The sequence below is a fragment of the Nicotiana tabacum genome, chromosome 10 (assembly GCF_000715075.1).
Source record: "Nicotiana tabacum cultivar K326 chromosome 10, ASM71507v2, whole genome shotgun sequence".
In the NCBI taxonomy this organism is placed as follows: Eukaryota; Viridiplantae; Streptophyta; class Magnoliopsida; order Solanales; family Solanaceae; genus Nicotiana; species Nicotiana tabacum.
Genome location: NC_134089.1, coordinates 65,077,172 through 65,101,361, shown reverse-complemented (window position 1 = coordinate 65,101,361; position 24,190 = coordinate 65,077,172). Strand labels below are relative to the sequence as shown.

The following is a 24,190-nucleotide window of genomic DNA, read 5'->3' as shown; positions in this document are numbered from 1 at the left end:
TGAATCAACCACAAATTTTGCTTTTTCAATGCTTTGGGGAACAAGCACAACAAGCTCCACTTTTTTCCTAGTGCATACTACAGAGAAAACAACAATCCCTCCCCTTCTACTTACTTTTACACATTTCTTCGGCATACCTCAATACAAGATAACCGTAGGAAAAATATTAAATCAAAATCGGGACTCATAAGAGGAGACGTAGCTATGAGTGGCACTAAAGTCATTTGATCCCAATTTCCGGAAGCACCAATTTTGGAATTTAAGCCTACATAAAACATGTTTATTTCTTTCCCTTTTCAGATGGAAAAAAAGAAAAGCATTCCATGGTAACCACGACACATTCCATGGTAGCCACGACACATTTCTCGTAGGTTTCCTTTAAAGACGACAAACTGTTTGTTTGTCTGTACTTCTTACTTTTGCATCCCAAAGGTTGAAATAATCCTCTTCCAGCAGTTTTGAGAAGACACTAGGTAACCAACTTTAATATTTAGTTAACATTTAAAGGGGAAAATGTGGATAAAAGACATGTTGGCGCCAGTTGCTATAACAGAGTACTGTCCGTTTTTTCCCAGCTCCCAACAGACAAAGATCCTCACACATCTCTAAGAGAAATTACCTCTCATCTGATGTTACCTCTCATCTGATGCATGTTGCATATGACCTTTAAAAAATAGCAATGGAATCATTGCAACGTAAAACAAGTCGAACATATTACAGCAATCCACAAGTGGCGAGACCCAACCGTTCCACACCATGAGAATAAGTTGAGGCCTGACGAAAGGTGAATCAAGATATAAGAATTCTGCACCTAAAGCCAAACCATAGAGGCTGCCTATAAACTATTTCTGAAATAACAAATGATTGATTATAATAGAAGGATAAAAACTACTTTTGGACATAGAACCAACCAACCAACCATATGATTAAAAACCTCATGGACATGCATAAAAGTTTTCTGAAAGATTTGCTTGGCCACTTTCACAGATCACTTGTAGAACTCAAAATCAGTATCAGGCTTTTTCACGTTCGTCCTGTACCCCTTTTCGAAGTCCTTGGGAAGAATGACATATCGATTCTTGCGCACAGCATGCATACCCGCTTCTTGACATATTGCAGCAATCTGCAGATATTGCAACATGCATCACATATATGCATTGCCACAAATTGACTCATTGATAATGGTTACTTGCATTTCTATCACTTAACCACAGTATTTATGCAATACAAGGGAAGAAAGGACAAACAGTTTCCACCAAACTATAGAACCATGAGCACTGACCACTGTTCTTGACATTCTAGGTAAGTAGCAAAGGACCCTATTTACCAAACCAAAGCAGATATAGAGTTGAAAGACTAACCTCAGCAGCACTAATTTTGTCAGGGCGAGAAACATAGTCCTCCAAGTCGACCTCATCACCTAAGTTCATCTTAGCAGTGCAGACCTGCCCAAAATAATCAATTTTAAATTGTGCTTGATTTAGTATGAAAAAGCGGAAATACTTTTGCGGAGATGCACAGTTTACAAGTTCATCTATCTAAACTACCTATACTCGGCCTTCCTCTTCACTTCTTTTTTCCCAAGGAATGAGGGAGAGGAAAGAAGACAAACATGAGTGGAAGATCATCTAACAACCAAAATTCACCTGAAAAACAAGCCTTTTCTGACGCCTATCAGGCAAAGGAAATTCAATCTTACGATCAAGCCTTCCAGGACGCAGAAGTGCAGGGTCCAATGTATCAGCTCTATTAGTAGCCATAATAACTTTCACATTAACAGTTTGGTCAAAACCATCCATCTGCAGTCGAAAACCAGAAAGAAATTCCATAAATATTCAAAGTATTTACATCTATACAGCCAGAACTACTTTAGATCTAAATAAAGAAGCATACCTGATTTAGCAACTCCATAAGGATACGCTGGACCTCTCTATCAGCTCCAGTCTGAGCATCAAACCTAGCAGTAGCAATTGCATCTACCTCATCAATGAATATGATTGCTGGTGCATTTTCTTTGGCAAGGCGAAAGACATCACGAACCATTCGTGGGCCCTACAACAGTCAAAGATTAAGTGAAATGATCAAAACTAGTATAAAATTAAAGCCAATGGTGGCTTGAAGCGATCCCATTTCACCAATCTTCATTCAGGATCAAAAAAGTTGTATCAAGATGAACATGCTGCAACGAAACATACAAAATGCAACGCTAAACTGCATTTTGAGATAATTGGACTCTGCTACCTGATTGCAAGCAGATCTGTCTACAATAACTTCTGTATTTCGAAAAATGGCTCATAAATGATGTCTGCTAGTGAGAGACGATTGAAACCAAAGAACCTGATGTCCCAATCATTGTATTCCTTAAGGTTGTAGGTATTGCTGGACATTCCATGTTACTTTATAGCAGTGATTTAAAAGGCACAAGGCAAACAGCTTTCAGGATTTATCATCTTTGGCATACGAATACTATAATTTAAGTCAAAAATACAAAAGACAAGGAAAGAGAAGGGAAAACCCATAAGCGATGTATAAAGGAAAATAGAGTAGCAAAGATTAGAGAATAAATCGACTACGTCACAAACTGGAATACAGATGTGCACCAGCTATCAGGTGTCATGTATGGAGTATCTGCTCTCAAAGGAGAGTGAATGTTCCTTCAATACATGGAAAAATCCATATTATAAGTTTTTATTTGGACTGGCATGTTTCCCAAATTTTGATATTATTTTGTCTCAATTAATTTTACTATTAGGTGTATTGTTCCGATCTGCTTGTGTTTTAGGAAATCAAAACGAGGTCAATTCATCAACAACACCGAGGACATCTGTATTGGCTTTTCGGAGAGAGAGACGGGGTGCGCACGCGCGGGGGGCTTTGCAAGCTAGAACTTCATCATGAGTTTGCTCTTTCTTCAAAAATAATAAAACCAGACAATTAAATGCTTTAACTTGATGCTCATCAATGAGAAACTTTAATGTAAAAAAGAGTTCTTTTTCCCAGGTCGGAAAAGTCTCACTCCCCCCCCCCCAAACCCCCCAAACCACCCAAAAAAAGCATACAGGTGAACACATCATCCACAAAAACGTATACCAATGTGGAATTTCCTCATTCCTTTTAAGCAAAGGCAAGTTATAAGAACCTCGATACTATGCAATTACAAACACTATTTATAATGTTAGAAGCTGAGTTTCATTTTAAAGGTGATAACTGCATATTCCCAAACTATCATGCCTGATCACTTGACCATGTTAGTGGCAGCCTCAAAACTTCAGTTTACACAGCCAGTAAGATGCTTGAGAAGTTCATAAAACTATCCAACCAAGTGACCATGGTACTCAGGGCTCTTTTTCCCCAGATACTTTGGCTGCCCATAACTACAAAATTCCAGCAAGGGTGAAAGCCGAAGTGCTTGGAAATTGTCTTTATGTTGGAAGAGGCCAAGTAGTAAATTCTGTTCCAGTTTGATACCTTTGTGAGGCTAGTCTGGTAGGATTTTTGTCGAAGTCAGCCAGTGGCAATGTTGTGTCTTACTACTCTTTAGTTTTCCATAGTGTCGGTTCTATGTAGTGTCTATCGCTTTTGCTTTGCATTACTTTCTAATTTGCATGATGTTATTTTTCATATGGTTTCTATTGGTGATATTGTCTCTTTTCGTCTTCTTGAGCCGAGGGTCTTTCGGAAGCAGCCTCTCTACTCCCTCGGGATAGGGGTAAGGTCTGCGTACGCACAATCCTCCCCAGACCCCACTAGTGGAATTTTACTGGGTCGTCGTTATTGTATTTTCTATTTTGCAAAAATAAAAAAATAAAAAAACGGTGATGAAAGAACTCAAGAAACCAATGTGTCAATAGTGGACACAGCCTGTAAGACAATGGATGAAAGTAAATCCAAAATTGGAAGGACAGCAGTTGGAACAAGGCTGCAATGCCAAAAATACATAAGGAACAAGGCTGCAATGCCAAAAATACATATTGCTCATATTAAGGATTTTCTTAAAGTAAAGCCAGCTAGAATATAAGAACATATACAGTATGTATCTCGTAATTAACAGTTAGGACCCAACTCTAAAACTGTTAGCTTCTAGGTCTCAGGCATTTGATCTGAAAGTCATATTAAACTGTGTCCGAAGATACAAAAAGTTAGTGAGCTACTATTAGTATCAAAGCTTTCACCCTACTTCTGTTACCTTAGCCTGGAAAGCAGCCTAGGAAACTAGGCCTCCTTCTATCCCGATATTGAGCCAAGCCCGGCACCCCTGATTGTGCTACGGATTCAGTTTCCCAAGAACAATCAAACAGTTCGTAAATCTAATTGTGTGACGTGATCGGCTGTTAGGACGATGGGGACGATAAAGAGTCCTCTAGCCCGGTCCTGTCCTTGCGTCCTTGTATTCTAATTGTTCTTACCGATCTAGCGAATCTATAGTCTTTCATTCTGTGGTTAGGCTTCTTTCTTTGTTGCCTCTTTGTTTCATAAGGATCGAAGAAATATTTCATGAATAAGTATTTCCAAAAATGCTACCAGAACATAGGGCATCCTTGAGAGTAGTTTTTGGCCAAACCACTTCCTCAAGATTGTTCTGGGACTTGAAGAATTTTTCAGACAATAAGTTCTGCTTGACATCTAATAAATGGTTTTAATTTTACACAGGCAAATCACGGATGCAGCACTAATAGCCAATGAAGTACTTGACTGGAGGATTAGAAGTGGAGAACCTGGTGTGATGTGCAAGCTTGACATAGAAATGGCATTTGACCAGCTCAGTTGGTCCTCTCTCATCTCTATTCTTAGGAAAATGGGATTTGGAGACAAATGGATCAAAATTAGCATCTCAACCGTGAAATATTCGGTGATAGTCATCAGAGGTCTAGTAGGTTTCTTCTCACCTCAGAGAGGGGCCAGACAAGGAGACCCCTCTCCCCCTTTTTGTTCATTATAGCAATGGAAGGTTTGAGCAAAAGTTGGAAAAGGCTACGCAAATTCAGTGGATTCAGGGTTTCAACGTGAGTATTGATCCTGGGAATTCACAGTGTCACAGTTGCTATATGTTGATGATACACTTATCTTCTACGAGGCTATAACATCACAAATGTTGTATTTGAATTTAACTCTTTTCCTCTTTTAAGCTTTATCAGGTTTACATATCAACATGCTGAAAAGCATCATGTATCTGTCAACAATGTGCCTAATTAGATCTGTCAAACATCATGGGTTGCACAATTGGGTCATTCCCTACCACCTATCTAGGTCTACCTCTTGGAGCAAATGCAAGAATGCTGAAATCTGGAATGAGATCATTGGGAAGTTTGAAAAGAGACTGGCAGCTTTGCAGATGCAGTACTTATCCATGGGAGAGAAGAGATTAACTTTCACTAACAGCATCCTTGATAGCATCGCCACTTAATACATGTCATTGTTCCCTGTCGTCTTCTTCAAGACTCAAAACTCCACGACTAGATCTGTATTCCCAAGCTCAAGAGTCAAGCCTCAATCAGCCCAAATGGAAGTTAAACAATGATTAATTGCATCACCAAATAAGATTTCCACCTCTGCTGGAACTCCATCGACACAACTTCATCACCAATTCTTCTGAGATCACCAATGCCAAAACTCTACATCGACCTCCTAATGCTAAAACAAGACCCAAGTACAGAGAATTCAAAAATAAGGTACACAAAATTCAGCTCTTAAATCATTTGCAGCAGTATTGTGCTGGTCATGGTGGGGTTATAGTAGTTAAGGACAGGTGGTCTTCTGGCGGAGGTAAAATAGCGAATGAGGGAAGTGGTACAGATGAAGGTGTGATATAAATCGTTTGAGTGCGGTAGTTTTCATGTAGATTTTTATGTGCTCTCTCTGTGTCATTCTTTTTTGCACGGACTAAAAAGGAAATAGGTTCACATAAATTAAAACGGAGGGAGTATTACGATAAAGTCAAAAATCAATTGTTTAGTGTCGCCTCTTCAGATTACACCCATTGGCAAGGAAAAGCATACCTTAGAGCCTTGATGGCGACACTGAAGTGCCTGCTAAGCGAAGCACTCAACATATTTTGAGCCTCGCTTGAGATCTTAAGCGCGCTTTAAGCACGCCTTTGACAACAGTGTATAGGGGAAGTGCTCGTGGATTAATGATGGTCTTCATATGGTGTTTTTGAGAGTGAAGAATTAATTGTTATGATAGCTGTGAGCACCTAATTTTTGAAGGGGTGTGACAATAGTGATCAATTTAGAGGGATGAGAATAGGGGACATAATTCATATTGATATAGTAAGTCTTGTTTGGGTTGCTTTAATAGTAGTCTTTAGTTTTTTTTCCATTCACTCGTAGTTTGTGGAAGAAACTTTAAGGGTCCTACTAATTGAGTTAAGGAAGCAAATTGTATCAATATCAATTGCTTTCTAGATCGTTCTGCAACACGTTTTGAACAAAATAAAAATATCTTCATTTTGAAATTCCATTGGACTCGACTGGAGCAATGTATTATAGGAATCATCCACTTTCAATCAAAGAGCTATTTCAACGATTCCCATGTTTGTAGTTCAAAAGGAAGAGGATCCCAGAAAATTTATTCGAACCTAATTCTTCCGGAATTTTCTATTCCAATCAACGGCCTCTTGCCAGGTGCTACTGAGGAGGGCACGACCCGAGAAAAATGGTGGTCAAATCTAGACCATTTTGAAAATTTCATGGGCAAATTTGATCATCTTTCCTTGTGAAAAAAGTGTCATTGGAGACTAAGCTTCCATCATTAGTCAATAAGGGTAAATCTAGTCCATTTGTAATGACATGGTAGATTTGACCGCAACTATTAACGGAGGCCAATCTAGACCATTTTGTTGAGTTCAAGGGAAAATTGGACTTCTCTTTTTTTATGATGGTGGCATCTGCGTTAGTAGCTTGCGCACACCTTCACTATTTCACCGGGTACCTCTTACTTCCCACCAGCAAAGGTACCAAATAACTCTATCTACTAAGGCTTAGGCAGATGGAAAGAAAGCACTTTGTGTTTTTGACCTCTATTGGGATTTGAACCCGAGACCATGGTTCTTTTCTCACTTTATTGACCATTAGGTCACACTCTTGGATGCAAGAAGTCTTTGAATCTTGTGGTCTTAAAATAAAGATGTATATAACATACCAAAATACTCTTTGAATTTTGTGGTCTTTAAACATACTATGTGATTCCCACAAGGGAATGACTAACTAAAAATCGAATGTGACATTCTTTTTAAACAATCAAAAAGCAAAATAAGACACATAAATTGAAACGGATGAAGTGCTACATAATTCCAAGTTGCTAGTTTCTAATACATTCCTTGGAATATTCACCAACTACCTCAATCCCAAGTTAATTGTGGTCGACAACATTTATTCTCCAAAATCTTTATGCTCAATTAGGCAATAATTCATGCCAATAGTAAATAATAAACTGTAAATTAATCAACTATACTTCAATCCCAAGTTAGTTGTGGTTGACAACATTTAATCTTTCAAATCTTTATTCTCTATTTGACCATATTTCATGCCAATAGTGAATAATAAAATCTCTAGAACTAGAAATTCTCTAAATCACACACCCTCAAACTGGAGTACAAGCATCTTACAAAAACAAAGAAAACTTGGGCAATTCTCGAAAAATTAATGTCACTTCATCAACTACACCTTTGCTCAAATGCTTTTTGTTACTAAGTAGTTGGTGCAATTCTCTCCCCCATAACTTCCCCTGAGCTTTTTTGAATTTTTTAGATCCTTGGAATTACCTTAGCTAGCCTGCATTGGAGCTAAGACTTTCTTTTGTACTCATCATTCTTTTGTTCTTTTCTTTTTGCATCTGCTTGATGCCATTGGAAACAGACGCTCTATCCTCACAAGGTAGGGGTAAGGTCTGCGTACACACTACCCTCCCCAGACCCCACGGTATGGGATAATACTGAGTATGTTGTTGCTGTTAATCTGCTTGATGCCATTAATGAATATTTCTTGGTTAATCAAAAACAACTACACCTTAGTCTAACAGTTGTTATCACCTATTTCGATCCTTCGCTTATATTATCTTCTACTCTTAACTATGTCCATGTGCTTTCGAGAGATTGTAGGTCTTTTGAAGTAACTACCCTCAATGTGATTTTTATCTCATCCATCTTTTCTACCTTCAATCATCATTATGCCGCATCTATAAATAGTGTGTGCTAAGATCCATAGAGGACATAGCAAAACCAATATGTTCTTTTTGGCCACACCACCACTCTATAAAACCTGTCTCACTTTTTTAGGTATCTTCTTATCATGTAACAATCCCACTACACTTCTGCATTCAGTCGTCACACTTCCATTCTCCATAGCACTGGGTCTTGATATTTGCAATGTTTGCATTTAGACATCATACTCCTATAAAATCTAACTGCACTTTTACTCATCTTATGTGCTAAACCTACGGTGATAAATTCTAACTTCTAGTTCTTCAACAATCGTTATTCTATAGAGTGTCTCCATGATTCCTACTTTTGCTCGTTCTTTGCTAGTCCATTAACACAATATTATTTTAAAATAACACACAATAACAACCTTATCTTGTATGCTATTGGTTGGTTTGTCAATAATCAAGATACGTAATGGGTAACTTCTCTATATATCATCCATGTATTCTCGCTCTCTCACACTGATGATTGTTCTACATAATATCCGTCATTGCATTACATATTTTATGCGAATTCCTTTCCTCTTTTCTTGAGCACACACAAAAAGACTTTTCTTCAACATAATTTTCTAATAAAGACTTTCCTTAACACTATGCCATACACTTTCTCTAAACCAATGAGTATCATGTGGGAATCTGCATTTCTCTCACTTCACTTTTATTCTTTTTACGGGGTAAACCTATAGTGATAAATAACTTCTAGTTCTTCGGAAACCGTTGTTCTCTAGGGTGGCTCCATAATTCCTGCTTTTGTTCAACTCATTTGCTATTTATTTCATTGACACAGTATTACTTGAAAATAACACACAACAAAAACTTTATCTTGTATTCTATTGGTTAGTTCGTTAATAATCAAGATATACAGTACTGGTCAAAGCAGATCATAAGTGTAAACCCACAATTATTAGGAAATTCTCTATATATCATCCTTGTATTCTCGCACTCTTGCATTGATGATTGTTCCCTGTAATATCCTTCATTGCATTTTTATATATTTTTGTAAACTAGTTTCTGCATACGTGCGTTGCACGTAAATTTTTCGTCATTTAAATATATGAAAGAATAAAAAGCTAACTATTAAAAAGTATATATAAGAAAAAAAGATTACTTGCAAAGCAATTGACATGGATACTATGCAAAAATCTATATATATATAGCTTTGGAGACTCAAAAATATTTGGATTCTGCTATGGCAGCAGCTATTACGAATTCTTGAACCAGTTGACTCAAAAATATTTGGATTCTGCTATGGCAGCAGCTATTACGAATTCTTGAACCAGTTGATCTTCAATAAACATAATCTCATCGTTACATATATATATATATATATATACCGGTGTCTAAGATGGACGAATAATTAGTCTTTATCCGGTAGGACTAACAATTATGGTACATAAGTCTCCTCAGCTTTTACCCTAAACTTTGACTTGAAGTCTTTAGACAAAAGAATTAGGATTCTATGATTCTATCTTATACAATACAAATTCGCGAGGAGCTGTTGATGTCCTAAACGAATTAGAAACTTATCCTCTATAGCATGCGGCGGCGATTAAGTTGAGTTAAAACAGAATTATATTCAATATTACAATTATATCTAACATTACATTGCTTCATAAAAAGATACTTTACTTTCCAAAGGGCATAAAAGTCTTATCAATATTTATGGGGATATTTTTGTCACTCAATATTTAGCATTCTAGCATTCGTGCTTTTATAATAATATAGATATAGATTCCTTTCCTCTTGAGCACCCACAAAAAGACTTTTCTTCAACATAACTTTTTGATAAAGACTTCCCTTAATACTATGTCATGTGCTTTCTCTAAACCAACGAGTATCACGTGGGAATCTGCATTTCTTTCCCTGTAAACTTTCATCAGTTTTATTGGAAAAAAAAAAAAAAAAAACTCTATTGTAGATCAACCAGGCATAAATCCAAAATGGTTCTCTATCACAATTGGAATGTCCCAAAGTTTATGCTGTAACACTCTTTCACAAATTTCACCATACGACTCATAAGATTAACACAACGATAATTCACACAACTTTGTTCTTATTTATTGAAACAAGGGTATCGTTTCTCCACTCATTCAGCATCTTTCTTCTCCTTAATATATATTGAATTACCTTGATTAGTCATCTAACTCAACCTTTTCAAAATACTTCCAAACCTCGATAAGAATAGTTTTTGAACAAGAAGTTTTTCTAAATATCATATTCCCCATTGCTTTGCATCCTTTACTTCAGTAGACCTAATTCTACCAGTGTAGCTAAGATTAAGTTATTCTCGTGTTATCATACTTTAAAACTAAGCAAAAGTTTACTGAGTTCTAAACATTAAGAATGGTTACTTGGAGTCCGCTTCTTCCAAAACGAATCATGGCTCACTGGTCTAAAACACAAAACAACCTTAGGTAGCCAAACAGTTCAAAAACTCATGTGTGAGCTCCAAACATGATTCTAACCTTTTAAACGTGTTCCCAGGGCAACAGTGTTAATTGCCTAAACAAGACCATAGTAGGAGTATTTCTGTCGCTCTTGCATTATCTACTGCTTATGTCATTTAAAAGGAAAATGGGACCTCTCACGCAAAAAAAGTTGCTTTTCTTCCAAATCCCCCTTTATGAGACAGAACCGGAAAGACTTTAAATGCGAAGTTTTTGTTTGAATGGATGCAACTGGAAGAGTTCAACAGTCATGAGTAATAGGTGATAACAACAGATTAACACATAAAATATCAAGGCTCAGGGCATTTCAAGATTTCAATGCTTACCTCACCCAAGTACTTCTGAACAAATTCCGAGCCAACAACCCTTATGAAGGATGCAGTCGTGTGATGCACAACAGCCTTTGCAAGCATGGTTTTTCCAGTACCTGGTGGACCGTACAGCAAAACACCACGGGGTGGATCTATACCAATCTGCTTGTACAAGTCATGATGGGTCAGAGGTAACTCAACAGCTTCACGGATTTCCTGCTTCTGAATGTCACATCCTCCAATATCCTGGTTTCAGGGAAAATGTGTGTAAAAAGTAAGGAAATAATAAAAACTAATAACAAGAACTGGATTAAACCAGAAATTTACTTCCAATATAGTAGCCAGACACATGTTACATGCACATGTACATATGTAAGGTGCCATTACTAAACCAAAAGGCCACATAGTTGTCCTAATAAGCATTCTAAGCTTAGAACAATATTTTCCCTCTAACAGCAGTAGTCTTTTTCGGTCTTAAGCACAAAACTGGAGAAATGTTAAGAATTGTGCCCTCCACATTCATCTTCCCTGCTAATAAGGAAAAGTGAATCTAATGACAAAGTTCCTTTTTGTGTCAGTTAAATTTCCAAGTTCCCTTCCAATCACCTACATGCTATTTACATGTGAATCAATAAATTGTTAGTACATGTCTACGTGATGCAATATTTCATATGTCACTTCCACGCAACTCCTAATAATAGTTAACTATCTACAGTTTCTTGCAAGTTGAGGCCAGTGGAAAAATCTTGTTTAGTGCCCACAATTTATTTTACAAAATTTTAAAAAAAGATAAGAGTAAATGTTATGATACACTATGGACAATAAGATGCTAAACTGAATGACAGCGATTGCTACAAAAAAGATTCTACATTATTGAAAGGAAACAGAGTCTGTCCTTGTAAGTACTCATGGAAGACTCCAGTTAATTGTCAAATTACATATATCTACTTTTTTAATGCTAATTGTGGTGTCCGAACCAGCTTGCGCATACCTTGACTAATTACAAAGGGTACGTGCTACCTGCTACCTCCCACCAGCGCAAGTAGCGGGTTCTGTCTTCTTCCTCCGCTGGAATTTGAACTGAGACCTTATGGTTCTCAACCTATTTGATGGACCACTAGGCCACATCCTTGGGTACGTGATGAATACTTTTTCTTAGAGACTTTAGTTAGTTTTGCAACTTTTAGTGGTCAAAAATTTCTCCTGAAAGCCATTTTGCCTTTTGGAGCAAGGAATAAATAGAATTCTACAAAATCCGAAGGACATTTCTGGATTAGGATACTATGATTACCCCCGAACCACATGCATTGTGGTCACAACCAATAGTTGCATATACAATTGCTCTCACTGATAATGAAAGTCGGTTGCTCGTAATTTAATGAAATTTATAATAAAATGAGTTGATATACTTTTTGACACTATTTGAAAATCAACTTTCAATCTCTTCTTTAATCTGCAATAATAACATGTGTTATATGCTTTTTGCCATTATTTGACAGAACAACTTCATTCTCTTCTTTTATCTGCAACAATCGAGAATGTAACATCAGACTCTAGGATTTTCGAGGTTGAAAAGCTAAGTATCTAATTTTTAGGCAGCTAATAAATACTTCCCTATAACTATTTGAGGGCTGAGGCTATAACCCCTTATCTAAACCTAATTCATATTTGAAGTTTTAAAACTATGATTGCAATGCAAAGAGTTTGTAGCTAGTCTCAATTCATGCCTAAATCGGCAACTCCTATTCTCGACATAGCAAACCCTAGCGCATCCCAGAAACTATAGATTAAATTATAAAACTCTAGTTCCAATCATGAATAACAGCCCTAAATTTCACGAATAGATACAACAATAAGTACTATTAAGAACTATCATTATCAGCGATACAAAAATTTTAATCAACAAATTGACATAAGAACCATACTCAACATATCACGGTAAAAAACCTAACTGCAAAATTCAGGAACCAAAGACTTACAGTGTAAGTAACGTCAGGCTTCTCCGATTGGCTAAGCAGCGAAATACTGGAATCTGCCTCAGGAGGTAAAACATCGACAAGGGCATTCGAGTGGCGGTGCAAAGCAACAGAAGCCGAGGGTTTAAGGAGCTCCCGATTAATCGTACTGAGTATCCTGACGTAGTAATTGGAACCAGTAGTGGAACCAACTATGGCGTTATTCTGGTCAATCATCTCCATGAACTGGCCGATTACGAGCGGCACCGATTGGATCCGCTTGACCTCTTCCTGAGCTCGTAGGTTTTCTCGCCTGAGATTCTTAAGCTCGTCCTTCACGTATTCTTCTTGAATGTCAATGAACTCGAGCTGTCGTAGAAGAGATTTGAGGCGGCCATAGAGGTCATCTTCGCCGCCGTCGGAGGTAACGTCGTGTACGGATGAGTACGGCCGAGTTGCCGGTGGCTCCGCAGCGGGTGTTGGATCGAGAACCATTGGTGTTGCCATTGATGGGACTGGAAGAGACTAATGAGAGCTGACAGAGAATAGGGAGAGCGAGAGAATGGAGTAGGAAACAAGGAACTGGGAGATACTAACTTGGTGGCTTATTGCAAGGGGTAGCAATTGTTTAGCTAATTATATTTCATATCTAGGGAGTAATTGTTTGCCGCATGATATTCAATTTGGTTATATACAGTGAGCATTTGGACATAAGAATGGTAAAATTCCCAAAAAAAAAGAAGTGAAATTTTTTTTAAGTGAAAATGGTATTTAAAAATTAGAGTTGTGTTTGGACATGAATATAATTTTGTGCTATTTTTGAGCTTTTGGGATTGATCTTAGCGAAAATTTTGAAAAACAGATTTTTTGAGTTTTTCAAATTTTCGAAAAATTCCAAAATGCATCTTCACATGAAAATTGGAAATTTTATGAATAAATACTGATTTCAAAAGAAAAAGGAAAAAAATTCTTATGTCCAAACGGGCTCATATTATATTCAATTTGGATATATTCTGTTCTTTTATATTTTATATTGTATTCAATTGGAATGTAATTGTTCTATAATATTTTACATTATATTCAATTTAATGTATAGTTCAAACAACAAAAAATAAGAAATATGGTGTATTCAATATTCGGTTATACTCATTCTTAGCTATCTTCATTTTATTTAATTTCACTGTATTCAAACAACAACAAAAAGAAAAATACAGGGATATTCGGATGTATTCAATTTACTATATTCATTCATAGCTACTTTTGCATTGTATTCAATTTACTATATTTAATTTAGTTATATTCAAACAACAAAAATTCAAAAAATACTAGGACCCCACAAAAAAGACCTCTTTCCGAATACATAAATATAAAAAATAAATTGTATTTACATTCAAAAATACATAATACACTCAAATTCTGCGAGATCTGAGCCGGCTAGATTTGAGAAATACAGGAAGCAAAATACAACAAGCAAGGTCGCCGAAAAAGCCGTCGTTCTAGTTGACGCCGGCGATGGTGGTGGAGGTAATGACAACAGCCAAATCTGGAACTCTAAATTATCGAGGGAAAATGGCCAAATCGAGAAAAGAGGAGAAAGAAAATGACAAGAAGAAGAAGAAGAAGAAGAAGAAGCGGCAACGGTTGGGGAGGAACTGAGCAATACCTAAATCACATATAATACGCATGTAGTTATATTTTGTTATAAAATACAAAATTAGCTACAGATGGTATTTATTTTAAATTTTATTTATTTAGGGTAAATATAGTATATAAGTTAATTACACCATGTAGTTTTCCCTAAAATGTTCCACTTAACCCTAAGCATTCTTTAAGTTTTTCATAGTTGACCAAAAATACTCTTCCGTTAATATTTCCATCTATAATGGACGGATCTTTTATTCTCACGTGATCGCTCCAACCCCCCTCCCCCCACACACACAAAAAATTTTCCCTCCTTTCTCCTTTGACAAAATAAAAAGTGAATTTTGGGAAGCTTGAAAAAGGGTTTCTAATGGTTGAACTACTTGTTCTTGGCTAAAGTTTCTAACTTTCAATATAAATTCGGAAAAGGATCAAATATATCCCTTTACTATTAAAAATTATTTAAACTTACCCTTCATTATACTATTTGGCCATTTCAGACCCTACTGTTATACTATGAACCACTTTTGCCCTTATTTTTGACAGAGGGCCACAGTTCCTCATTAAACGACCCAACCCCTCAATTTAATCTACCCGGTTCACAGTCCAATTGCCCATAACCCGACCAGTTCTTTTTGCTTTTGATGCCCTCTTAACGTGGCCGTCGTTCCGGCACCGACGCAACCACCAGTTGCCACTACTCCAACCTGGCCACCTCCCTCACCACACTCACCTTGGCCTCTTTACTCTCACTTGGTCTCCCAACCTGCAAATCTTTTCCCATCCATTTTTTCTCAACGTTCTGATAAAGTTTGTAATAATACTATGATTTCTTCTCCTCATCTATCCTCCACCAGTACACCTTCTTTCCACCTCCACATAAAGCCCTTTATTTTCTAGAGGAAACAGGGGTCCAAAGATGTTAACAACAAAGGAGATAAAAAAGTTCACATTTTTTGGGATCTTTCCAAAACTAAAGCAAATTTCGTTGGGAAAGAGAGAGAAATCTCCATTGATTGCATTATAGGGAAAGATCTAAGGTTGTATTTTCAGCATGGACAGCAAAAAGGTATTGCAGATTAAGCACTTGAAATGAAAAATCAGAGGCAATGAGAGGATTGAAGTTGATGGGTTTTATGGGATGTCATAACTGGTTGTTTGATGATAACAAAAATGGCTATACTTTGTTGATGTTCAAATTCGAGAAATCAAGTTATGATGTTGTTGCTGATGACCACAACTTGAATAATGGAGTTCAAATGTGGTCACAACAATATTGTGGGTTCGGGTTCGAGACGAAGTTGATGAAGAATTGTTTATTGAGAAGTTGAAGAAGTTCATCTTCTTCGTCTCTGTCTTCGGCATCTTCGAGGTGTACAACTCTGTTATGGAATGGCCCAACACTGAAGAAAATGAATTAAAGGGTCTTTTGGATTTTCCTTGCTGGTACATGCTTGGAAGAGATGAGCAAATTAAGTTCCAAGCAAGGAAATTAAAACTACAGTTGTCTTTCATTCACTAGCGAGTCGGGTTATGGGTAATTGAGTTGTGAACCGGGTAGATTAAACTGGGGGTGAGTCGTTTAATGAGGAGCTGCCAAGTTGTCCTCCGTCAAAAATAAGGGCAAATGTGATTCATGGTATAACGGTAGGGTTTGAAATGGCCAAATAGTATAACGAAGGGTAAGTTTAAACAATTTTCAATAGCAAAGGAATATATTTGGCCCTTTTCCGTTATAAATTTGACATTACTTTCAAATCTGTGATAAATGTCTAAACCTGGGTTTCAAATGGTAATTTTTTATCATTTTAGTTTTTCTTAGTTGTTTTACTTATTAATATTACTTCTTTACATTCTTCCTATAAAAATATGTGGCACCAATAATGGGTCAATCTTTATTATAATATACCAAAATAGGAGGAACCACTTTACAATTTTTTTTTGATGTTATTGTATAAAAAATAGCTTCATTTATTTATAATATAATGTAAATTATTTTATTGTCAGATTCAATGTCCGTGAGTCAAGCATGTAATGATTATGGTAATGAATCTGATTATGGAGAGTTTGAAGACTCAAATTGTGGTCTACACGAAGATGACATTTTATTTGACAAATATGTTGATTCTTCTGTTGAAACCTTTTCTGTCATTGTCAATTGGAATGCAAGAACAAATGATAATATTTGAGAGCTTATTAGCAAAGAGCAGCAACTGAAGATGCAAAATGAAGATTGCTACTCAGATTGTGTTGTTTCCATGACACAAAAAGCTTGAATAGTGATAGTGATGCATCTACCGAAGATTTTAATTTTGCGAAGCATAATCCAAAGACTGATGGCTTTGATCCTAAATTAGAATTAGGGTAAGTGTTTGGAAGTAAACAAGAGTTTAAGCAAGTTGTGATTACTCATGAGGTAAACCGAGGAAGGACAATCAGGTCAGTTAAGGATGATACAAAAAGAGCAAGGGGAGAATGTAAGCGTAAAAATTCTTGTAAGTGGGTAATTCTAGTTTAAAAATGCACAGGAATACATATTTTCAGATAAAGACTTACCACTCCGAGCATACTTGTTTTTGTTGGAATGTCAAGAATAAGAATGTCACTTCCACTTGGATTTTAAAGAGGTATGTCAACAAAATCAAATCAAACAGAGATTGGAAGACATCAAAATTTGGAGATGATGTCAGTAGAGAGCTCGGAGTAGACGTGTCTTTATGTCAAGCAAGAAAGGCTAAAAAGAAGGCTCTTGCTCTTGTTGTTGATAACTTAAATGATCAGTTTAGTAAATTGTGAAATTATTACAATGAGATAGTGAGATCCAATCCTGCAACATCAATTTATATGAAGTTAACACCAAATGAGACCCCTGACAATCAAGTGCAGTAGACCTGGTCATAATAAAAGAACTTGCACTTAATCAGATGCTATAGAACTAGAACCAACTAACTACCCTTCATCTTTTGACTCTAGTTGGAAGCAAGAATCTACCTCTTTTCTTGACAAACTTCCGATTAGATACATATATTAATATTGCTAGTATTACTTTATTTTAATCAAACCAATATAACTTAAAGTTCTTCTTGTTGTTTTTTCAGGTTAGAAGATGTAAGTATCATGAATGCGCCTCAAGCAGCATAGCATTATGGATGTTGGCAACCGTTACCAGTAACAATTATGTCTTAAGTTGTAATTGTTTACCTCAAAAATACGAGTAACAATTAAATTTGATTAGTGATTTTAAAGATATATGATTTAGTTCAATACCAATTGATAATCGAGAAATATGAAGTAGAAATGAAAGATAGAAGTGAATCAACCCAATGTTACTCAACAGAAGTGACCTCGAGCTTAGTGACCCCAAGGTAGACTTAGAACAATAAGAATAATTATGCAAGAAAAGTAAGTAAAAACAATAGAGCTAAAGGATGATTCTGATGAACGGTAGGCAAAAAGTAGAGAGTATATTTTTTGCTCAATGATTAGATGATGTTACAAATGATTGGGGTCCCCTTTATATAATGGGGAACCCCTAAATAAGGTATATTTTTATTTGCAGTAAGGAATATTCTTGGTACAGCTGTCTAACCGCCTAGTACAGAATCGTACAATCTTATTCCGGGATTTGCGCTACGATCTTGGGGACGTGGCAAGAATCTAGCTCATTCTGTTACAAATTCATAACGTACTATTCCGAGGTCGAGCTGTATGTATCATGCTCTGTTTTCGAACTCGGGTCTGGTCCCTCGAGCCCGAACTCGATCTTGTCCGGACTCGAACTTCCGACGACCTCTCGAGTATGTAGATCGAAGTCATTCGATCTCAACCGTATGCAGATAGTCCCCACGTTTCTTAGAATAAGATGATAAGAAACGATTTGATCTACATTTTTCCGAAGTCTTTAGTGATGACGTCATTTCCGTGATGCAGGCGTTCGAAGTGAATGAAATGTCCCATCGGTCCACTTTCCTAAAAATATTGAATGTACGCCAGTATTGGTCATCCACTAGCGCCGCCGAACCGTCGTTGCCCTTCTATAAATATGAGGCTATTCCTTTGAGTAAAGAGCTTTACTCTTTCATTACATCTTTTCCTTCTTCATCTCTTTCTCTAATCACCTGTTTCCACCGCCTCTTTAAGCGTCGGAAAATGCCAAGTTCTTCTAAAAACACCACATTCCGACACAGTCTGTATTCTTTAGCTTGAAATCATGGCTAAAACTACCAAAATGGTCCCCCAAAAAGATAAAGTGTCATCTTCTTCTACCTCCCATACTACAAGAAAAACGCCCTTTAGCGAAGGAAAAAATGGTCCTTAATAGTCAATTTCTGGTCACTAAAAGTCAATAGCGACCAGAAACCCGTCGCTATAGCCTCTGCCGCAAAAAGTCAATAGCGACGGGATTGGGGTCTTGTCCTAAAATCTCATTTGAGACCAGTTTCAATCCTGGTCCCTAAAATACTTTTAGGCACCATATTTCTAGTCTCAAAATACAATATATTGGACACATTAATTTGGTTGTAAAATATTTTAGCGACTAGTTATTCTGGTCCCAAAAATAATTTTAGGAACCACATTAATTTTTATTATTTCATTCTTGTGCTTGTTAAATTCAATATGTAACAAGAAAATAAAAAAAATTGATAACAACAAGATAATACAGAGTTAAATTTTATTTTACAAAAATTGATTAACATTCCAATTAATGGCGCCATTTACATGTATAATGTAACTAAGCAATCACAATATTGTTACACAATTCCTGCAAAAAAAAAGAAAAACCTAGCTAACATCCCTAGACATTATACAAAGTCCAAATTCCCAGCAAAATGAGAGTCAACTTATATTTCCTCCAAATAAGCTTTTTTACTTGCAAACTTCAATCTCCAAAACCTGTAACAAGTATTAAAATATCTTCAGAAAAACCAATAAAGATCAACAAGATAATTGGTTAAATAATATTGTATAATTTTACCCTAACAATGATCAACCTACTTACCAAAATTCATCAAGTGTGGTCATCTACCCTACAAAAGTTAAATAGCAATGTAAAAGGGATTGCATGAACACAAAAAATTGATTTAGACCTTTAGGAAATATGTTCAAGGATAATTTTATCTACTATCCCGAGTTTAAATATTAAATACAATTATGAAATAACTTCTTGGCTAAAGGTAAAAATCACAAATCTTGACAGAAGCACAACTATATTTCATGCTAAAGTAGTATAAGGTTTGCCCTTGAGCAGGTTTAATGCGTAAATACATAGATCATTGTCATCATTTACTTTAAAATAAGGTATTAAACTTGAAAAACTTGATTTTTTTCTATTCTTTTGGCTGAAGAATGTAAAGTAACCAATCTTTACTTTAATGGGATTTTTTAAGATTCTGCAAATATAACTTAGCTACATACGCATATTAGTAACATGTATTGATTTCCGATAGAAGCAATCGAAAATGGACAGAACATGCTGAGAATTAAGGTAATATACCGCCGATGATACAAAGTGGGTTGCTAGACCACAAGCAAGCATTTCGGCACCATCCAACCTAGCACCAGTAAGACCAGCATATTCCCCTGCCAAAGAGTACAAGAAATTAGAAATAAGCCAAGGGGAAACGAGACTTAACATTTGGTTTTTTTTGTTGTTGAGAAAGAACGAGACTTAACATTTGTACCTACAAATTCTCTGTGCATCATGACAACATAGGAATTAGCTCTCCCCAATAATAGCAACATAATCAGAATAAAGAAATCAGGGAAGAAAAGGATCATATCTCTAGATAAAATCGGTATCATTCATTCAAACATGTCACGATTTTTACATGTCTTCAAAGGCTAACATTTGTAATAATCTCAGAAATTCATATGAAAACAAGGGCTGATATTTGTAATAATTAAACTTGACAAATTCAGCCATCACGTGAAACCTAAGCCTGACATCCAGCTAACTGTCCAAATATTTGTAGGAAAAATATATTTTGGAGACTTTCATGTGAAGAGGATTGACCTAAGTATGATTATATAATGAGTGCAAACTTACTTTTAAAATGAGGAAACATATGATCAATGAATGACTAATGGTGGAAAATAGATAAAAAGAATGTCCAGAGAATTCGAAAAATATGAAGATGCACCAAAAGGTGTGTATCACAAGCTTTTGAACCCCTTCTGCAGGAACTAAGGATTGATTTACTGTTTCTGACTCTTTCTTACTTTTTATTTCAAGGATATCGGGGAATTAGAAGCAGCATTTAATTCAAAGTAGCTGAGCTGACCATTGCTCTTAAGATAGCCTAAACTAGTGAGCAGCCAGGTAGTGACTTTTAATTTCCAACGACAAGTAGCAAATAACTTCACACTGACACTTGAATGAATTACATTAACAGCAGTAAATTCCTTCAGAAATATAAACAATGTGGCAAGTGAAATTACCCAAGAATCCTGGAAGTCTTGATAAACAGTAAGAGGCACCTATATCAGGAAAGAATCCCAAAGCTATTTCGGGCATGGAAAAAACCTACAGGCAAACAAACATAAGAATATGTTGGACTTGAAATTTCTGGTATCACATCAACAAACATCGAGTTAGAAAAAGGGTTATGTGTAATCTTCAATGCAAATCCGAGGTACCAACTAAAGCTCATGAAAATATACAATTTGGAAGGTTTTGCTCTTATTTGGCTAGTGCTATTCCACTGGAACATTCATATATTGCTGCACTCCATAAGAGAGGACATAAAGAGACAAATTTCAAGCAAATGCCAAAGAATGTGGCAAAGATCAAATATAAAAGGGAAAGAAGACAACAAGATAAAATCTACTTCAAGTAGAGGCAATACCGACTTTTCTGTTGCAACTCGAAATTTACCACATACAGAAACACCAGCCCCGCCTCCCAATGATGATTCCATTAAGGATGGTAACCTTCAATGGGCAGTCCAAATAAGATTAAGGAGTACATCAAAGAAAGTTATATTACAGAACTAAAATAACACATAACCTAGCTTAACCTGGGGTTTGCTATATTTTGCCATAACATAGTTCAGTATGTACCCCTCTTGGAAATAATTATTACCAAATTTTCAGTTACCTGATAAGCATAAATAAATAATTAAATATATGACTGGGGACATTAAGCTATGTGCACTTAAAATTACTAAGTTATTGAAAAACTTAAATATCATCCAGAAATATCACAGTTGTCACCAGCCATATCTGGTATGTCTCTCTGTATTGTTAGCACATAGTAGCATTACCTTTTATTTCTTTTAACTAATTAAAGTCTAGACTTTTTAAATGCCAAAGAGTTGCTTGACTTCTAAGCCTTACACTGTTTAATTTGCAGCTGATATCAACTTTGTAACAGAAAATTCGGAAACATAGATAATTTAACACTTAAGGAATGATAGCACTAATTTGGCACCTGGTGAAACAAAGCCATATTTGGTAGCATCCACAGTGGATCTGACTCCATTTACTGTATTTGACTGTTTCACATTAAACTGGAGGTTATATAAGAATCAAATTAGAAAAAAAATATAGGATAATGAACGTACTCTAAAATGCACATAACCTTTTAGACTAAACGAATAATACTCCACGAGAATGTAAGCTGCAAATTGATTGTGAAAACGGAGAACACATAATTTCTTAGTTCAACACTTATCAACTAGTTTACTAATTGTTACTCATCAACAATTTCTCTGGTCATTAGAAGTACATAACCTTCATAGCAATGAGCTAGAATTAATAAATTATTAACCAATGATTAAATTTAAGAATCTAAAAGTAATAATATACCACAAGAAAGAGATAAGCTGTAAATTAATTGTCAAAACAAAAGGAACAAATAATTTCTGTGTTCAACACTTATCAACTAGTGTACTAGTTACTCATTCCATATATTTTTTGTTTTTAGTTATATTATTTCATGCTTTTGAATTGAATTAAGCGAAAACTTGACTCTAACCCAACATTGTGACGGTCTTAGTACTAATATAAGAAAAGGCCAGATAATAAAACTACCTAAAAATCAATGCACTAAAGTCAAATACTCTATTCTGAAATTTTTTACTTTCGGCTACAACGATAGAACTAAAATGCGGCTGATTGAAAATAGAGTTGTTAGGTATAATTTTGTTGAGTTACAAATGAGCCATAAATAATCCAGATGCTAAATTCATTAGCAAGCCACAAACAAGACTTTATAAAGCTAAGCCAATATATACTAGACTCACTAAAAGTTAGAGAAGATGAAAAAAACCAACTAAATATTACATTATGTTTTCAAAAGGCAAAAGGTTGTCTAAAATTCAACACTATATTCCTGCTACAAAAAGGATTAAAACATAGGAATTCACTAATAAACAATCTAAACAAAATAAAGATCTATTTTTACGGAAGATAAACAATTGACGACATATCTTTAATCCAAACTACATATAAAAAGGGGGAGTTCCTCTAAGCACTAACTGCAAAAAAAATGCTGAACAGAGTATAGAAGATGAAGAACAAACTAAAAGAAAATAAAACAAAGAAAAGGCTTTTACAAACAATTCAAAAAGAGGACACACAAGAAAACACAATCTTGAAAAGAAACTGATTGTACAAAATCTTGCTGAGCAACCACAAAATAGAAGCACAAAGACAAAAATACATTAGAAAAGCTAGATATAAGCTGTGAATGGGAGCCAGCTAAGCTGAAAAATATAGCTCTGATTTTAGTATACATGCTGTCGTTCATAGCCTTTGAGAGAAATCTGCAGACTTAGGTTTATGGAAGTGATTTAGGGATTTGAGGGAGATGAGCTGTGAATGGGAGCCAGCTAAGCTTTCTTTATTTCCTTGAAAAAGATAAAGATTTTAAGTTAATTTTCTTATATTTTATTCTAATTTGGCGTGGCGCCTCTTTTTTGCGCCGAAACGTTACTCTTTTGTGACCAGATATCAACCCTTTTATGAACTAAACTTAATTCTCTTCGTTGATTTAATGAAATAATAGAGAATTAAGTACCAGCATATATTCTCATCCCTACTGGAGTACTTTTAGGGACCACATTCGAACCACGTCATTAAATGTTGGTCTCTAATAAGGCTTTTTCTTGTAGTGCCAATTGGCCAAATCGGTGGTGTCGCCGACTCTTGAAGAAATCACCCCTGGCCCTTGTGTGATTAAGAAGGACTTTAGTAATGAAAATCCCCCTGACATCCCAGGCCGATGCGAGCATGCATCTCGATATCTTAGCCTGATATCGGAGAAGCACCTTAAGGATATGAAGAAGGACTGTGGCTGGGGAGATGAGGTCGTGGTTCAGATACCAAGCCCCGAGGAAAGCATTACTACCCACGTGGAGGGGGTTTTAAGTGTTTGCACTTACCCCTTCACACTGGGTCCCCTTGATCCGCTGGTGATTGACTTCTGCAAAACGTACAAAATCACACTCGACCAGATTCACCCCTTTTTTTGGCGCATCGTGATCATGTTGCGCTATTTTTCCGAAAAGGCTGAGGGGTTGGAATTCACCCTCAACCACCTGATTCGATTGTACCAGCCCCAGCTGTTTCGAGGGATTGTCAAGTTGCATCGTTGCATGAAGAAAGCCTTCTTTTCCAGCAACGACGAAGCCAATGA

The 24,190-nt window shown here is 36.1% G+C and overlaps 2 protein-coding genes across 17 annotated transcripts; both read right to left on the bottom strand.

Annotated features, from left to right (window-relative positions):
- Positions 1-472: 472 nt before the first annotated feature.
- Positions 473-13,568, bottom strand: LOC107809414 (26S proteasome regulatory subunit 6B homolog). Of its 2 annotated transcripts, XR_001653402.2 has the most exons (7): positions 12,937-13,568; positions 10,973-11,203; positions 1,894-2,052; positions 1,647-1,799; positions 1,362-1,445; positions 920-1,123; positions 473-774 (listed from the first exon to the last, which is right to left on the bottom strand). XR_001653402.2 is itself a non-coding variant. In XM_016634045.2 (6 exons), exons 1-6 carry the CDS (start codon positions 13,417-13,419, stop codon positions 989-991), a joined length of 1,245 nt encoding a protein of 414 aa, XP_016489531.1. In that variant the 5' UTR covers positions 13,420-13,568; the 3' UTR covers positions 473-988. The 2 variants fall into 2 exon arrangements, 1 of the variants encoding a protein (XP_016489531.1); XM_016634045.2 differs by having other exon boundaries at positions 473-1,123.
- A 5,640-nt stretch (positions 13,569-19,208) lies between these two features.
- Positions 19,209-23,421, bottom strand: LOC107809413 (3-hydroxyisobutyryl-CoA hydrolase 1-like). Of its 15 annotated transcripts, none has more exons than XM_075222937.1 (7): positions 23,289-23,419; positions 21,983-22,046; positions 21,570-21,649; positions 21,399-21,483; positions 20,992-21,076; positions 20,048-20,133; positions 19,209-19,446 (listed from the first exon to the last, which is right to left on the bottom strand). In XM_075222937.1, exons 3-7 carry the CDS (start codon positions 21,596-21,598, stop codon positions 19,420-19,422), a joined length of 312 nt encoding a protein of 103 aa, XP_075079038.1. In that variant the 5' UTR covers positions 21,599-21,649; positions 21,983-22,046; positions 23,289-23,419; the 3' UTR covers positions 19,209-19,419. The 15 variants fall into 15 exon arrangements, with proteins under 15 accessions (XP_075079038.1, XP_075079039.1, XP_075079036.1 ...); XM_075222938.1 differs by adding an exon at positions 19,553-19,580 and having other exon boundaries at positions 21,983-23,415; XM_075222935.1 differs by having other exon boundaries at positions 21,983-22,061; positions 23,216-23,415.
- Positions 23,422-24,190: the final 769 nt, after the last annotated feature.

Coding starts and splice junctions, on each gene's coding strand:
- LOC107809414 (XM_016634045.2), bottom strand. CDS start 13,419: ATGGCAACACCAATGGTTCTCGATCCAACACCCGCTGCGGAGCCACCG. Junction 2,053..10,972: donor TTCAGAAGTACTTGGGTGAG/GTAAGCATTGAA, acceptor TGACTGTTGTAG/GGCCCACGAATGGTTCGTGA. Junction 1,124..1,361: donor ACAAAATTAGTGCTGCTGAG/GTTAGTCTTTCA, acceptor CAATATCTGCAG/ATTGCTGCAATATGTCAAGA.
- LOC107809413 (XM_075222937.1), bottom strand. CDS start 21,598: ATGTTATGGCAAAATATAGCAAACCCCAG. Junction 21,484..21,569: donor CAAAATATAGCAAACCCCAG/GTTAAGCTAGGT, acceptor TGCCCATTGAAG/GTTACCATCCTTAATGGAAT. Junction 20,134..20,991: donor AAGACTTCCAGGATTCTTGG/GTAATTTCACTT, acceptor ACTCTTTGGCAG/GGGAATATGCTGGTCTTACT.